Source organism: Myodes glareolus, chromosome 22, assembly GCF_982192425.1.
Source record: "Myodes glareolus chromosome 22, mMyoGla1.1, whole genome shotgun sequence".
Taxonomy (NCBI): domain Eukaryota; kingdom Metazoa; phylum Chordata; class Mammalia; order Rodentia; family Cricetidae; genus Myodes; species Myodes glareolus.
The window spans coordinates 38,854,404-38,870,590 of NC_142047.1; the positions used below are offsets into that span (position 1 = coordinate 38,854,404).

Here is a 16,187-nt window from a genome sequence, read left to right on the forward strand (position 1 = left end):
CGGCTAGCTGGGTGGGTGGCTAAAAAGAAGTGGTTGAGTACATGGGTACACTCTGGGGATGCAAACCCAAGATGCTTTCTACGTCGTTGGTCAACAGGAAATAACCACTGCTGGCTTCACTGGGGAACTATTCACAGCAGATAGAGTGGGGTCACTCCACCCAACGTGAGTAGCAATGTTACCAACTCCTCCCACTGTTAAGTTCTCTATCAGAAGGCTCAAACACATTCCCAGTAGCACGAAACTGTCTTAGTGGGTTTAATGATCTTTGGAACTGGGGGTATTGCCCAGTAGCATACTTAACCTAGACATGCAAGGCCCTGGGATTAAAGCCCAGTATCACGAAAGTAAATACGTAGATGATTGGCCTGGCTTCCCGATGTCTCTCCTAAGAGACAGACAACATTTGAAGGCTGAACTGATTTGACTACATCCCATCACCTGCTCTCTGGGTCACTTACCTTTGTTAATACCCTAACACCTTGGACTGACAGCTATTTTGACCAGAATCTCTCCCCCCACCTCCTCTGCTGGTCACCACGATTGCCCCCTGGCGGCCAGGGGCAGGTGCGCCCTTTCGGGACCGCCCGAGGGCGAGTGCGCGTGCGCCCAGGTGAGCGGCCGCTGCCCCGTCCATAAGCCTGGGCACCTGCCTGGGAAACTTGTGGTTGGTTGTTGCCCTCGGGTCGTTTCCGGGCGGGGACAGGAACCGGGCCATGGAAGATCCTTTGGGGACTCGCGGGTCCCGGGCCCGTCCTAGAGAGCGAGACCCAGACCGGCGCCCGCACCCGGACCGAGACCGCCACGTCGAGCGGCCGCGGGACAGAGCCGGGGACAGACACAGGGAGAGGAACGGTGACTTGAGAGGAAACGGGGACCGTCGAGCGGGCAGGGAAAGGAGGACGGACCGAGACCCGCGCCAGGATGGACACAGGGACGCGGGCCATCGTGCAGCTGAACAAAGAGCCTGGGACAGGCCCCGCCAAAGCCGTGCGCGGCCGGAGCCCTGGGTGCCCAGCTGGGACACAGCCCCGACCCCCAGGCCCGCGCCCTGGGGGGGCCCGGAGCAGCCTCGGAAGCAGGGCCTCGGGCGCCGCGGGTTGGACAGGTGAGGGGTGCACCTGCTGGGAACCCGGATCATGCCTCGTCGGCTACCTATTCTAGCCGGCGCTCTGGGGTGACTCTACGACGTCCCCGAGCCTTAGTTTGAACTTGATTACCAAAAGAAAAATGGAAGGTCCTGGAACCAGGGGAAGAGTTTCAGGACCGAAACCGGAACGGCTTAGAAGGCTAAGTGGGTGGGGCTAGCTGGAAGCTACACTCAAGTGGCCCCACGACTTATGCCTACACCCTTTTCTCAAGTTAGCCCTCCGTACGTTTCAAAGTTCAGTTTCCAGGTGTCGGGACTCGGCGAGGCGGGGCGAGGGGAGGTAAACAAAGTTAGCTCAAGAAGAGTTAATAGCTGGACTTACCCCTCCTGCCAAGACCATATGGCAGAAGCTGCGCTTTTAAACTAGAAATCAAGACCACCTGAAGTTCTCGAGTGGGTTTGTAACCCCTTCGTCAGTGAGGTCTTTCCAAGCCGCTTCTTTCAAATCTTATGCTTGCTTAAACCCCACCCGCCTGAATGAACGAACTTCACCCGTAGGACCCTGAAGTCCCCTAAACACCTGTGGCCTGGAAGGTTTGTGAATGGGGACAGGAAGGAGGATCACAGGTGACCTGGTCTCCACACCCCTCCTAGAGAGTCAGCAAGCCATCCAATTCCACAGATGTTATCCCAAGTGCAGACAAGGAGCTGGGCTCGGCAGAGTGAGTGAATGGAACAAAAGAGATGTTGCCCCTGACGACCGAAACAAAGAAAACGGTCCTTGGGTGGGACCGGATGTTTCCTCGCGTGTGTGTGTGTGTGTGTGTGTGTGTGTGTGTGTGTGTGTGTGTGTGTGTGTGTGTGTGTGTGTGTGCGCATTGATGAAAGATTTAAGGATTTCAAACCAAAGAAGATGGGATGACATCTATGTCCCGGCAGTCTTAGCGTGTCTAAGCATCCCCATTAAGGCATGGTCTTGCCCGTCTCTCTTGCAAGGAGGTCTGAGCCATTGTCAGAACTGTGAGCATTCTTTTCCCTTGAGACAGCCCTGTTGGCTGCTACTGGGTCCTGTTCTGACACCTGGCCTCTGCTGTTAGCCTTGGCAAAGCCTGCTATCAAGAGTTTACATTACACTATCTAAAACCAACTAGCATTCATTACCAAAGCTACGCCCAGATTCTGTCTGCTCTTTCAATCTTTGACGCTAGCTGTTGTTTCTCTGACTGCACCCATCTTGAACTGCAACCCCAGGAGTAGAAAAAAAGAAGTTCATCTGTAGGTTTCCTTATAAACCAGAGCCCTGGTTACCCCACCTCACCCCAAAGTGAACGAAAGAAATGCATTTGCTTGTTGCGTATTTAGAAGGTTGAGGTCAAAGGGCAGCTTCTCTCTGCCCTTGTAAGCATTTATTGGAAGGAGGGGATACAGGGGCCGGGATGCAGTAATTTACTGTCAGGGTTCAGAGACCGGTGCAGGAAGATGGCAGTGAAGCAGCCAACCACAGCCCAGTGTGAAATCAGTTCTTACAGAAAAAGCTGGGCTTTGGAAAGAATAAATCTGGACTCCTGTCTAAGCTTAGACAGGATCCCAAGAAGGTGGCCTAGAGCTGAGTTCCGTGGAAGGAAGCTGGAAGAGGAAGAGAGAAGGTGTTTCCAGCAGAAAAACAACTTCCTCAGTGACCAGAGGCCTGAGTCCTCGTTAGGGGTGGAGGATTGCTCACTGCTGCCGGCCCAGTGTGCCTAAGGTGTGAATGTGCACAGTGCAAGAGCCTCCTGTGTGCTCAGTGCGCCTAGGCTCTGAGTGTACACAGCCTCCCGTGTGCTGATGAACGGATTAAGGATTTCAAGCCAAAGAAAGGTGGGATGACATCTATGTCCTAGAAAACTCCCTGAATCCACCAAGTAGAATGCAGCCTCCTGTTGAATCTCGGGCAGAGCCCAGCATATATTGGACAAAAGAAAGGACAAAAAGAGACAGATGGTGCCAGGGTGGCCAAGGAAGAAATGACAGATCTCAAAAGTAGCCTGGCTGGGTGCGATGGTATATGACTATAATCCCAGCACTTGGAAGGTGGAGGCAAGAGGATCAGGGGTTCAAGGCCAAGTTCCTTGCTGAGTTGAGAGTTCTAATGCCAGTGGGCATGATAGCACATACCTGTGACCTAGCACTTCAGAGGCTGAGGCAGGAGGATCACAGGTTTAAGGCAAACCTAGGCTGCGTGCTGAGGAATGTATTTTTTAAAACTATAAATAAAACCTTAATACTAAACAGATGGAGCTGCCATCCCTCCCCTAATGTCTGCGTGCTCCTTGGTTGCAGTGAACTTGCTTCGGAGAGATATGTGTCCCTGCACTCCCGGCCTGAAGGACAGGAAGAGGAATATTACAAGTCTGAAGCCGAGGGGCTCCTGGAATGCCACCAATGCAAATACCTGTGCTCAGGGAGAGGTGAGCCTTGGGGAACCCCATCTGACCATTTATATTGCAAATGGCTTGGGGAGAGGCAAGGTAGGGGTTGGAGGGGTATGAGTTGGTGAATTCAAAGCTCATTGAAATTGTCCCCTTGGGTTCCTAGTATTCTCATTTCCATGTTTGCATGGGGTTCTTGATTAAGAAAAGACAAGACAGGAAGGTCTGAACAGGGCAATGAGGCTCTGCAAGCTTGCTTATGCGGGGTGCTTGGCTCCGAGCTTGAGTCAACCATGCTTCTACCTCTCAGCCCCCTGGGGGAACTTGGCATGTTCGGTGTCCTGTGAGCTGCTTGGGATAGACAGTGGCCTCTCTGGCACAGCAAGCTCCATAGAGGGAACGTCGTGCCAGCAAATAATCAACTTGCTCCTGAAGCCAAACAAGAATGGATGGTCTCCTTAGAGACCTGATACCAAGCAGTCAGGCCCTGGCTTTCACTCTTCATTGACTGAGATGCATAGTATGGATAAAGCTTGCATTAAGACCAAAATTACAGCCTAGCATGGTGATTTGCATGTCTGTAATCCCAGTTTAGGCAGGGTTGCCTTGAGTTCTGGAACAGCTTGGGTGACATAGCAAGACCCTATCTCAAATAACAAACAAAGTCATATTCATGCATAGAGAAAACAAGAGGGTCATAAAACTACGTAACCCTTCCACACACCGAGTGCATTAATATTTTCTTTCATTAAAAACAAAAGATGGGGCCAGTATGACGGCTCAGGAGTATGCTGCCAAGCCTGCTGAACCAAGTGCCATCCTTAGGACTTACTTGGTGAAAGGAGACAATCAATTTCCCCAAGTTGTCCTCTGACCTCAACACATGTGCTATATAGACACACAAGTAAAGCAAAAGCTATGGCATGGTGGCATGTGGTACAGGAGGATCAGGAGTTCAGAGACCAGCCTGAATTGTAGGAAACCCGTGTCAGACAAACAAAATGGACTTACGGAGCCTTTAACACTGTCACTAGTGTTACGACTCAGCAGTTACTACCTACCAGCCTGGCCTCCCAGCGAGGAGGAAAATCTGGTTTGTCAGGGTGAACCTGACGGTGCAGGGGACTCATGGTTGGTTAGTCTGCTGAGGCTGCCCGTGACTAAGTGTGGAAGCATCCCAGCCTACAGGGGGGAGATCATGGAGTCCACAGCTGAAAATGTGCTGGAGGTGATGGGGAAGGAGTAGTGATTAGAGGATTATGAAGAACTTTAATGGGCAGCCTCTAAGCCATCTGACTACAAGGTTTACATATGCTGCTGCCAGCCATGTCTTTAATCCTCTCAACAACTCAGGCTCAGGGAGGCACAGCAGGTTACCCAGGTCACATAGTCATTAAGTGAAGGCACTGGAATTGAAACCAGGAACCCCAGCCTAAGGCCTCAAAGCCTTTCCTTGCGGAACATTCTTCTCTTGTGCTGTAAATAACAGGAGCAAGACTGATGCTGGCTAACAAGGTTTCTTCCTTCCTCCCTCCCTCCCTCCCTCCCTCCCTCCCTCCCTCCTTCCCTTCCTCCCTCCCTCCTTCCTTCCTTCCTTCCTTCCTCTCTTTTCTTGTCTTTCTTTCTGTGATTGATTTACCAAGAGGACAGGGAGGGCCTGGGCTTCTGACCAAAGCACACCTAGATCTAGATTTGATTGCTTCTGGCTATTTGACTTTGAGCCTGGCGGTTGGGTATGGAAGTCCTGGTTTGTTGGAAAGCTTGAAGATGGTTCGGCCCTCAGAAAGCAACAGACGGCTCTGGTGAAGAACGCTGGTGTTCGGTGCTCCTATACAGGTGCACAGGCAAGCTCTAAGTGGCGAGACAGCCATCTGCATTAGGACTGCCTGGAGCAGGAGGACGAGCCTGGATGCAGGTTACCTGAAGGCGTTTAAGTCCACAGTGAAGCGGATCCTTTGTGCCTTTTTCTTTATCAGTGAAATCATGTCATCCCACTCCCCACCCCTCCCAGCACACAGGGCACCCTGTGGCCCTCTGGGGACACTCTGAAGTCTGCTCTATGAGTCACCCCTAGACAGTTCAGTGGAACATTCAGACCGACAGAAAGAATTGAGAGCCAGCTTCACTTTTTGCAAGAAAGAACTCACAGATAGAGACATCTTTAGGGGCTGCATGTAAGATCAGATTGAAAGCAGGTGTGCATGTGGCTTGCACACATGAAGCTTCCCTTGACCCCGCCCCCCCAGTCCTCTATGAGTGTAGATTCTGTTCATTGACTGTTTGGAGGGACAGGTGTGTATGGCTAGTTCCATGATTAGAAGATGTAAGTCTCAGCTCATTTGCATATGGAACACTTCTCTCCCCCACCGTCTTGCTCTTCCTTGGCCTTAGAAGCTTAGTCTTCTTCTTCTTCTTCTTCTTCTTCTTCTTCTTCTTCTTCTTCTTCTTCTTCTTCTTCTTCTTCTTCTTCTTCTTCTGTTTTAAGTTTTAGTTTTTCAAGATAGGGTTTCTCTATATAATTGACTGTCCAGCTGTCGTGGAACTCACTTTGTAGACCAGGCTGGCCTCGAACTCACAAAGATCCACCTGCCTCTGCCTCCTGAGTGCAGGGGATTCGGGGCTGCAACACCACCGCTGGGCAGAAGCTTAGCTCTTAAATTGCAGCAGTTTGTACTTTCTAGTAGCTCTGACCATCGCTACAAAGCACCTTTGAAAGTCTGACCTTTCAGCCAGGACGGAGGCATGCAACAGCAGCCTCAGTCACCTAGGAGGCTGAGGCGAGGGGATCAGTTGAGTCCATGATTTAGATCAACCAAGGTGACATAGACAATCTCAAAACAAAACAGACAAGCTGGGCTTCATGGGACACACTTGAAATTCTAGCACTTGGGAAGCTGAGGTGGGAGGACCACAAGTTTCAGGAAAGTGCTTTCTCAAATAAATAAAATAAAATAAAACAAAATTTTCAGTTTTCTTCCAAATAGTATAGTCATTTCACCCCTTCTCTCTGTGTGTGCATGCATGTCTGCAAGTGCATGGAGGCCGGAGGACAGTTCCAACATGATTCCTCAAGTGCTCTCCACCTTGTGTTTTGAGACAGGGTCTCTCATTGACTGGCTGACCAGCGAGCCCCTGGGATCCCTCATCTCCACCCCCTAGTGCTGACATGACAAAGGCTGGATACTACACACGCATGCATGTACAGTGAGCATAGGTAGGCTATGGAGGCTCTCTCCAGCCCCTAGGGTTGGGACTTCTGTAGTCAAGAGTGCGGCTCTCTGGCTTCAGGCATAGATGTTGAGAGTATTTGGGGTTTGTATTTCAAAGAGACACTTTCCTAAGAGGAAACTGATCTTGTCTCAGGATGCATCTATCTGTGTTACATAGCTTTGTGTATATGTGTATACACATATATATATATGTATGTATGTACCCATGTATGTATATGTATATATGTTGTATGCACATATGCATACAATGGGAAATGATGATATATATACATATATATATATGCAAAACAACTTCAGAGATCAAAGACCACAGTCTCAGAGGGTTCAGCTCATCCCAGGGAGTCTTTGGGATCAGCCTACTTCCTGGTTTCAGGAAGCAGAGGCAGGAGAGGGAGACAGGGAGGACTTCCTGCAATAGGCCCTGTTTCCCATCTTTGTTCCACATAACCCTCCAGCCTATTGGTTGGCACTGCCCACCTTAAGGAAAGGTCTTCTGCTTTTAGTCTCTCTGGAAATCCCACAGACACAATCAGAAGCTGGAGTTACTGACCTCCCAGGTTCCTGTCAGTTAAACAAGTTGACAGTCCCCATCAATCCTCGTACCATCCTGGCCAAGAGAGCCAGGGCAGGGACCATGCTGCCAGTGCATTAGCTTCTGATTCCCGAAAGGGCTCATGGAAGAAACTCATGTGCCGTCTTTTTCTAATTTGTATTTTGAATCTCTCCTTTTGAATAATTAATGCCCCAATAGAGTACCAGCCTGTACTGAAATTATGTCAGGATTCCAAAGTGCAGCTGATTCGAAGGGGGCTGACTCGCAAGGGGGTCTGGAGACTGGGCCAGAGCCAGAGGTGGAACTGCTGATCTTGGGCTCCAGTATCAGGGGAAAGCCCGTGAAGGCCTGTGAGTCTCAGGCCTCTGTTTCAAGGACACAACTTGGTCTGCACAGCCCTGCTCATCCTTTTGTGGATCTACTGAGCCTAACAGAGGAGGCAGGAACTCCATGAGGCTCCAGCCCTTCCGGTGTTCCATTAGGAAATTCTCTCTGGCAGGAGGTGAAGTACATGTGAGTCCCTGGGCTCCCATCCCTAGTACCACAAAAAAAAAAAAAATGTTTGTCACATAGCAATGCACTGGAGAAATCTAGGTGTCCCTTCCTTTGTCCCATTGAATTGTTTAAATTCATGATGATGCCAGACATGATGGTACCTGAGAAACTAAAGCGGAAGGATCCAGAGTTCCAGGCTAACCTGTGCTCCATGGTGAAACTGCTTCAAATTAATTGAAACCATGATAGTAATCTCTACATCTTTTCAAGTCCTGAGGTAGGGCTGGAGGGATGGCTCAGGGGTAACAGCGCTTGCTGCTCTCTAAGGACCCGTGTTTGGATGCACACCACATCCGACAGCTCGCAAATGTCTGTAACTAAGTGCCAGGATATCTGACATCTTCTGGATTTGGGGCACATGCACAAATACTGACATGTGTAAATAATAAAAATTAAAGAGAAATCTATAAAGTAGATTATGTTTACAGAGATATAAAAATATAGTTAGAATTAAAACTTAGATTTCATGAGATTGGGGGACATGTGTGTGCATAGAGTGGTAGAGCTTATATAGTCCAGGCTAGTCTCAAATGTACTATGTAGTTAAGGCTGGCCAAGACCTCATGACCTTCCTGCCTCTGCCTCCCAGTACTGGGGTTACAGTCAGGTGCCACCATGCCTAGTATTTTACGTGGGTGCTGGGGGTCAAACTCTAGTTCTTATGCTTAGAAGGCAGCTCTTTACTGACAGCCATCCCTGCTTGGCTTCTTGTTTTTGTTTTTCAAGGCAGGGTTTTTCTGTGTGTGGCCCTGGCTGTCTTGAAACTCACTCTTTAAACCAGGTTGGCCTTGAACTCAGAGACCCACCTGACTCTGCCCGCTGAGTACTGGGATTAAAGGTGTGCACCACCACTTAGTCCGATGTGGCTTTTTTGAGTGTTACGCTTTTCAGTCAAAAGAATTTCACAAAAGCGTTCGTGCAACCACCTCACACTAGCTGTGCAGCCGACACTCGCTGTCCACTGTGGGCAGAAGGAACCGGAGGGAAGGGTAGTGAGAGTCTCCTGGTGCAAAGACAGCATCTCCAAACAGTAACGCCTTCTCCTTACAGCCTGCTGCCAGATGCTGGAGGTTCTGCTCAACTTGTTGATCTTGGCCTGCAGCTCTGTCTCTTACAACTCCACAGGGGGCTACACAGGCATCACCAGCCTGGGCGGGATTTACTACTACCAGTACGGAGGGGCTTATAGTGGCTTCAGTGGTGCAGACGGGGAGAAAGCCCAGCAGCTGGATGTGCAATTCTATCAGCTCAAGCTGCCCACGGTTACTGCAGCAATGGCCTACAGTGGAGCCCTCATGACCTTCTCTTGTCTCCTCATCCTCGCGGGTATCCTGCGGGTCCCATGGCACTGTCCGCCGTGGCTGGTGATCGAGGGCTTGATGGATGTGCTCATCGCTGGGGCGTACATCCCGGCTTCGTACTTCTTCTTCCAGCACCTCTCTGCTGCCTACAGCTCAGATGTGTGTAAGGAGAGGGAGGCCCTGTACCAGAGCAAAGGTTACAGTGGCTTCAGCTGCGGTATGCACGGGGGAGACATAGGAGCAGGAGTCTTTGCCGCCATGGGCATTGTGGTCTTTGCCGTGGGAGCTGTCCTGGCCTTTAGGGGTTACCGAAAAGTCAAGAAGCTGAAGGAGAAGCCCGCAGAAATGCTTGAGTTTTAGACTTCTAGAATGTTCTGCCGAGAGTATACATGATAGAAGTCACTTTCAACCATGATCTTTCACAAGAATTCTTCTTTCATGTGAACCTCACTAATGCTCCAGAATACCAAGCCAGTGCAGGTATGCAGGGTTGAGCTCCTGGTTGCCTGGAGAAGTGTTTCTCTGGTTTCTGGAATCTTCTGTGGGTGTGGACCTAACCAAAAATATATCAAAACCCAAAACACTAGAGCTAGGCATGGTGGTATAAGTCTGTAATCTTATAATCCTAGCACTTGTAAGGCTGAGGCAGCAGACGCTTGAGTTCAAGGCTAGCCTGGGCTAAAAAGCAAGACCCTGTCTCCAAGCCAGATAAAGAAGGAGCTGGAAAAAAAAAAAAACAAAAAAAAACCAACCAAGCAGTGGTGGTGCACACCTTTAATCCCAGCACTCAGGAGGCAAAGGCAGGCGGATCTCTATGAGTTCGAGGCCAGCCTGGTCTACAAGAGCTACTTCCAGGACAGACTCAAAACTACAGAGAAACCCTATCTCGAAAAAAGAAAAAGAAAAGACAGCAAAAACAAAAAACAAAAGAAGGAGCGAGCCAGTAAAGGCCAGGGCCCACAGCAGAAGGCGAAGTGCACTTCGTATCAGGGCAAGGACAATTGCATTGGAAGCTTCTCCTTAGAGCTCACGAAAAGTTCATCGACAGGAGACAGCTCCACCTGAATTGTCTGTTCTAAACTTGGCTCTCTTCAGTAGATGCCCTGGGCATCTCCACACTGAGTATCTGGTCCCTGCACTCCTTCAACTCTGTGAAGGAGTTCAATTCTGGGGAACGCTCCCAGAAAAACTTCAGGGTGAGGGCATGGCATACGGAAAAGAGAATCAGATTAAATTCACTGAGCTGCAAAGAAACCATTCTACAGGCCCCTTACCGTGGCCCCGAGCTCTCAATAAGCATTTGTACCCTCTCGTAAATGTGCCATTGTATGAAGAACTTAGCCTAGCAGCTGGTGGGGACCTGCCCAGAAGAAAAGAATGTAAAGTCTTTTTCCCTACAGAAGAGTGTTACTTTTGGCCAGATAACTTCATGAACTGGACTATGTGAATTCCAGCGTGGGGCCATTTCAGTGTATTCTGTTGCAAGCAAATATGTTCTTTGCTTAATGGAAATCCAAGCATTTCAAAGAAAAAAAATTAATTTGGAGGCAGCGGTTTTCTTTATGTCCATTATACATTTTTTACTTAAATGCCATTAATTGATTTCGAACCCTTTGGGCTTAGAGACAGAATTGTACACCTCTGTCACCTATGGTTAGAAGTCCCCTTGAAAACTGTGAGAGATTCTGCTCAAAGAAAAGGGGAAATTTTTATTTTATTTTTCGTTCTGTGGATACGTTGACCGCACATATTGTTTTATTTTCACAAAATAAAAAGATCAAACCAACTTGTTTGTCTTTGATTTTTCCCCCCCTCAGGACAGTTAGGAACAGCGCAAAGGCAGAAGTAGATAGAGAATTAAGTGGAGTGGTACATGGTCAACCACAAAGTCAACCTTGCTCAGAAAGACGCTGCTTACAGCAAAGATCTAGGGACTTCAGAATCTCTGCTTCCACAGACCTCTGCCATCTCTCTGCAGACCCAAACCATCCCAACTGGGAGATAAATTGCAACACCTGACCTTTTTTTTTTCTTTTTCTCTAGTGTATCTTTCTGCATCAGCAGTGTGCTTAAAGATACTTGTGACGATTTGCTAGGTAGTTTAGCTATGGCAGGTTGGGCTAGTTGGTGCCGGGAATAATCCCTGCAGTCATATTCCTGCAATAGACCCTGTCATCACGGCACCTAGAAGACAGGGAAGACTAGATTTCTACCACTTCAGCCAAAAGATGTGTGCTGTGTGTACCAGAAGGAAAGGGGGTCATGTTTCCCATCTCTTGTAGCAGTACAGTGTTTCAGTTTCTACATGCTGACAGAAGGGAAATCAGGGTGAGGAAAGACATGGCGTGTGGGAGACAGCTGCCCCCCACCAGTGACATCTGGGCTGGCTCATCGTCCGCTGTGCTTACAGAGCCTGGCTGAAGAGTGGGCAGTTTGAATCTTATGTTGAATTTTAAATAAGAGCAATACAGTTTCTCAACGCTTAGATCCCCACGCGGCTGGGTCCCCTGGATTTTCAGGAATTCACGTGGGCCCGCAGTCGACAAGCCCCGCCAGCTGCAGCTGAGGACCGTAACACAGGCTGCTGCCCCTTAACTGCCCTCCTGCTAAGCATGGTGCCCATTAGTGCAATGCATCCCTGTCCTAATCTCTGGGAAACGACACTTTTTCAGAATTCTCTTCATGTCTTCTCCCATTTTAGACTATTACAGAGATGCCTTACCGTTCATTTATGATTCTCCAGGAATTTTAGTCATGTGTCAGTATCTGCGGAGATTGGACCCAGAGCCCCCTTCAGTATTCAAATCTGAGCATGTTCTGGTCGCCTATATAAAAAAAAAAAATGTCATGGTATTCACGTATCACATATCCATAGCCTCCTGGATACTCGATCTCTTATTATTCTTAACTTAAACATAAACGCTATACAAACAGTTGCTACAATGTGTCGTTTAGCGACCACCCCTAAGGAAAAGCCAGCTTTGTTCCTTGGTCAGCCGCTTTTCAATCCTCAGTGGACTCTTCCAGTGCAGAAGCTGCAACTGGTGTGTGGGGCGGGGAGGGGGGGGGGGCTGGTTGTTCTCCCTTCCACTTGACCCTTCCCACAGGCCTGTGAGGGAGGGAAGTGGATGAGGCTGGAAGTCCTATCTTCATTCATCAGATAAAATGCCTACGACTTGAAAGGGCTTCAGTGAGTGGGGGCAGGGCAAGATCATATCAGTAAAGAGCAGACAAAGGAATCTGGTATTCGAATTCGAGGTTCTCGCCTCTGCACCCTGAGAGGATGCTAATCAAACTTCCAGAAGTCCAGCCTGTGGCTTCTGCAGGGGTCAGTGGCAGGGACAGCCAATGGACAAGAGGCCTTCAGTCTTGGCCCACCTGTCGGCTCTCATCCTCCAGAAGGCTGAGAAGTTCCCTACACGTGAACAGCCCAAGTATCTGTCTGTAGAAACCTGTTGGGCCAACTGGTCCATCCATACAACCGAGCCGGAAGTTATGTAATGAATGACGTGGCCGCTGGTCCAACTGATCTGGAGATAGCGCTGGCAGATAGTAGGTGAAAGCAGCCAGATGCTGGATGGTTGTGTGCTACCGCTGTGCTACATTTCTGTTGGGAGGGAGGGAGAAGGAAGGTGCAGCCAGATTTGGATATTTTTATCTGTGTAAAGAAAGGCTGGAATGTGGGCTGAGGAGATGGCTCCGTGGGTAAAGAGCTCGCCTCACAAGCATAAGGACCTCAGTTCAGATCCCCAGACCCTGTGTCAAAAGCCATCCTTGGTGGTGGGTTCCTGTCAGCCCTGCGCTGATGAGATGGGAAGCAGAGATGGTGGACCCCTGGGACGCACTGGTAGGTAGTTACTCAAGCCTTTCTAGTGAAGTTCCGGCTCAGCAACAGCCCTGTCTCAAAGAAAAGAACACCCGAGGAATGACACTTGACACGTGTACATGCACAACCTCCCACCACAAACATGCACACATGTCCACATGTGCACACACACACACACAGAGAACAGGAGACAGAAGCAGGGATTGTTAGGAAGTTAAGAAAATGCTGGGAGTTGGGGCGGCCGGGTAAGAGTCTGAGACCACAGCAAGACTGTACTGGGGGATGGGGAGAACATGAATGAAACATTTTAGCTTATACTTCACGACAGTAATGGTTTTTTTCAAACTTTTTATTTGAAATTTCAGAAGAAGTCACAGGGCTGCACAGGGCGGCTTTTCGTCCCCTTTGGTGGTTTTCCCGCAATTGTGTGTCTTGAATGAGAATAGCAGGGCCCAAGAAAGTAGTGATCTTCAGAGCTCGGTAGCTCTTACCAGCTGCACCCCGCCCCCCACCCCCGCGCGCGCACTCATCCGTGTGCGGCTTTATCATTAGTGTACTCACCACAAGGAAGCTCAGAAACACTCCATCCCAGCAGCCCCCCGCTAGTGCTGCGCCTTCACAGCCGCCCCCATCCTCTTCCTCTCACGCCACTGAGACCGCTCCGCTGACGGAATCACGTAACCTTTTGAGATCAGAACTTTCCCTCCTCTCATAAATACTTTGAAATTCACCCAGGTTGCTGCCTCTCACTCCCTGGAGATGGGTGGGGTGGGGGTGGGGAATAGGGGTACCTTAAGGCAAAGTCTTCCCAACACTCAGCTGTTACAAATAAAGCCACCACTAGGAGACCCGCGATCATGTTTTTGTGTTTTTCTTCCTTTTTTTAAAGTGTTTTTCTTCCTTTTTTTAAATTTCAAGGCTGGCTCTTTTTGTGTAGCCCAGGCTGGCCTCCCACTCAAGGGTCTCCTCCTTGAACTACCAAGTAACTTTATTTCTTTAGGGTAAATGCCTAAGGGTACAATTGCGGTACTGTACACCTGTAATCCTAATACTTGGGAGGCTGAGACAGGTAGAGAGCTCAAGGTCAGCCTGGGCTACCAAGCAAGACCCTATGTCAAAAAAAAAATGTTTTTTCAAATTTTTTAAGTCTCCAAGATTTTCAGGTTGATATTTGATTTTTTATAAGAATATATATTTTATGTATATGAGGGTTTTGCACTTGCAATGCTTGCATACCTGACCCTCTCTGAGGTCAGAAGAGGACATTGGATCTCTTGGAAGCAGAGTTACAGAGGTTCTGAGCTACTGTGTGGGTGCTGGGAACCCAACCCAGGTCCTATGCAAGAGCTACAGGTACTCTTACCCCTGAGCCATCGCTCCGCCCACCCAACCGGCAATGATTTTTTATTTTTCTTTTTTGGCTGTTGTTTTACAGCATACTGGCAGAGCGCTTACCTAAAATGCACAATGTCTGGATCCCACCACAAGCATTAGAATTTTAAATGACTTTTTTTTTTAAGACAAAACCAAGAATGTTGATCAGGTTGCTGAACTGAGCTGCCAGTCATCCCCTTCGGACCCAGGGGATCCCTCGTTGCTCTGGTGCAGCCTTAAACCGGACTCTCTCTTCCCCCAGGTGTGGTGCAGATAGTGGAGGTGATTTTGAATGGCATGGTTCTCATATGCATCGTGGCTTCCTACTTTGTCCTGGCCGGATTCAGCGCCAGCTTTGCCAGCGGCAGTGGCTTCGGGAATAACTACTACTCCCCTTTTGAGGGTACAGAACTGGAGCAGGTTCGGCAGCTGGACCAGCGGTACACGATCCTGCGGTCGCCCCTGATCTATGGCGGCGTGGCTGTTTCCCTAGGGCTGGGCGTCCTCACTATGGGCGTCTTATTGAAGGGAGCCAAGAGTCTAAGGAAGCTGTCTGGGAGGTGGCTGCTGTTGGAGGCCACCTTCAGCCTCTTGGCCGCAGTAGGTTACTGTGTGGGCGTTGGCTTTTACCTGTACGCTGCACTGAGCATCAATTCCACAGACACTTGCAAAAGCAGAGAGAGGCTCTATGCCCGTAAGGGTCTCACCTGGATGAACTGCCAGCTGGCGGGCACGGATGGGGCAGCGGTCACCTTTGCTTGTCTTCTGGTGATTATGTACACTGCCAGCGTGGTGCTGGCCCTGCGGGGCTACCGAGAACAGAAGCGCTACAAAGACAGCCTGGAACAGCACAGAAATTACATTGATGTCCCAGAATATGTGTGGTCTGAGACGCTCTGAGGAGATCTGGAGCTCTCCTTTGTTCCTCTCCTACAAGCACTTGAGTAGACAACTGTGATTTCCCAAGCTCCCCGAGGCACCTGAGCATAGTTAAGTTGTAAAGTCTGTTGGCCAGCCCATGAAAGCTTGGGGGAGGGGAGGGGAGGAGATCATATTTGTCGAAAAAGCCATCTGGCAAGCCTGGGTATGCCCTTGTGGTAGGGCTCTTGCCATGTGGTGAGGCGATAGTATGAAGTAGGAGACTAGCCAAAGAAATTCTGAGGACTGAGGACACATTCTGCGTGTACAGAGAGCTATAGTAGAAATCCTCCCTCTGCTGTGAATGGCAATTTTCAGGGCTGGAGAGATGGCTCAGCTGCTAAAGGCACTGGCTGCGGGTACAGAAGATCCAGGTTCCCTTCCCAGCACCCACGTGTCTCACAACAGTTCACAGTTCCTCTTCTGAACTCCAAGGGCACAGCACGAACGTGGTGCACATACATACATGCAGGTAAACATTCATATTCATAAAATAAATCTTTTTTTTTAAAGGGGCAACAGCACACTGTTGTATTTGGCAGTTGTGGGGTCGGGTTCCAATGAGTACCTGTTTCTCCTTCCCAGAGGGAGCTGCTCTGTTGTTAGAGGGTCCCATCCATGGCAGTTCTCCAGAGATGGAAAAGGGGTTGGGCTACTTACAGAGGAAGGGAGATGCTTTTAGCATGGTCCTCTTTAGGATTCCAGCTTCACAAACCCAGTAAAAAATATTTTCCACTAGTTGTTTCAAGTAGGTGTGTGTGTGGTTGTGTCTGTGTCTATGTATGTGTGTATGCATGTGTGTATGTATGTCTGTGCATTTGTGAGTGTCTGGGGGAGGGTATTCCTTTGGAATTAACTTTTAATTTTTATTTTTTTTTAAACACAAGTCTTCAGTGGCTGCAGAGATGGCTCAGTGGGTGAAGGCATCTGCT

General features: G+C 49.2%; 1 protein-coding gene across 3 annotated transcripts; it reads left to right on the forward strand.

Annotated features, from left to right (window-relative positions):
- The first annotated feature begins 590 nt into the window (after positions 1-590).
- Positions 591-15,774, forward strand: Marveld3 (MARVEL domain containing 3). Of its 3 annotated transcripts, none has more exons than XM_048437291.3 (3): positions 591-1,108; positions 3,410-3,537; positions 8,962-10,923. In XM_048437291.3, exons 1-3 carry the CDS (start codon positions 717-719, stop codon positions 9,495-9,497), a joined length of 1,056 nt encoding a protein of 351 aa, XP_048293248.1. In that variant the 5' UTR covers positions 591-716; the 3' UTR covers positions 9,498-10,923. The 3 variants fall into 3 exon arrangements, with proteins under 3 accessions (XP_048293248.1, XP_048293246.3, XP_048293247.1); XM_048437289.3 differs by lacking the exon at positions 8,962-10,923 and adding an exon at positions 14,600-15,774 and having other exon boundaries at positions 593-1,108; XM_048437290.3 differs by having other exon boundaries at positions 593-1,108; positions 8,887-10,923.
- The last annotated feature ends 413 nt before the right edge of the window (positions 15,775-16,187 follow it).

Excerpts from the sequence above, each read along its gene's own strand:
- Marveld3 (XM_048437289.3), top strand. The coding sequence starts at position 717 with ATGGAAGATCCTTTGGGGACTCGCGGGTCCCGGGCCCGTCCTAGAGAG. Across the intron at positions 1,109-3,409 it reads GGGCGCCGCGGGTTGGACAG|TGAACTTGCTTCGGAGAGAT; the intron begins GTGAGGGGTGCA and ends CCTTGGTTGCAG. Across the intron at positions 3,538-14,599 it reads ATACCTGTGCTCAGGGAGAG|GTGTGGTGCAGATAGTGGAG; the intron begins GTGAGCCTTGGG and ends CTCTTCCCCCAG.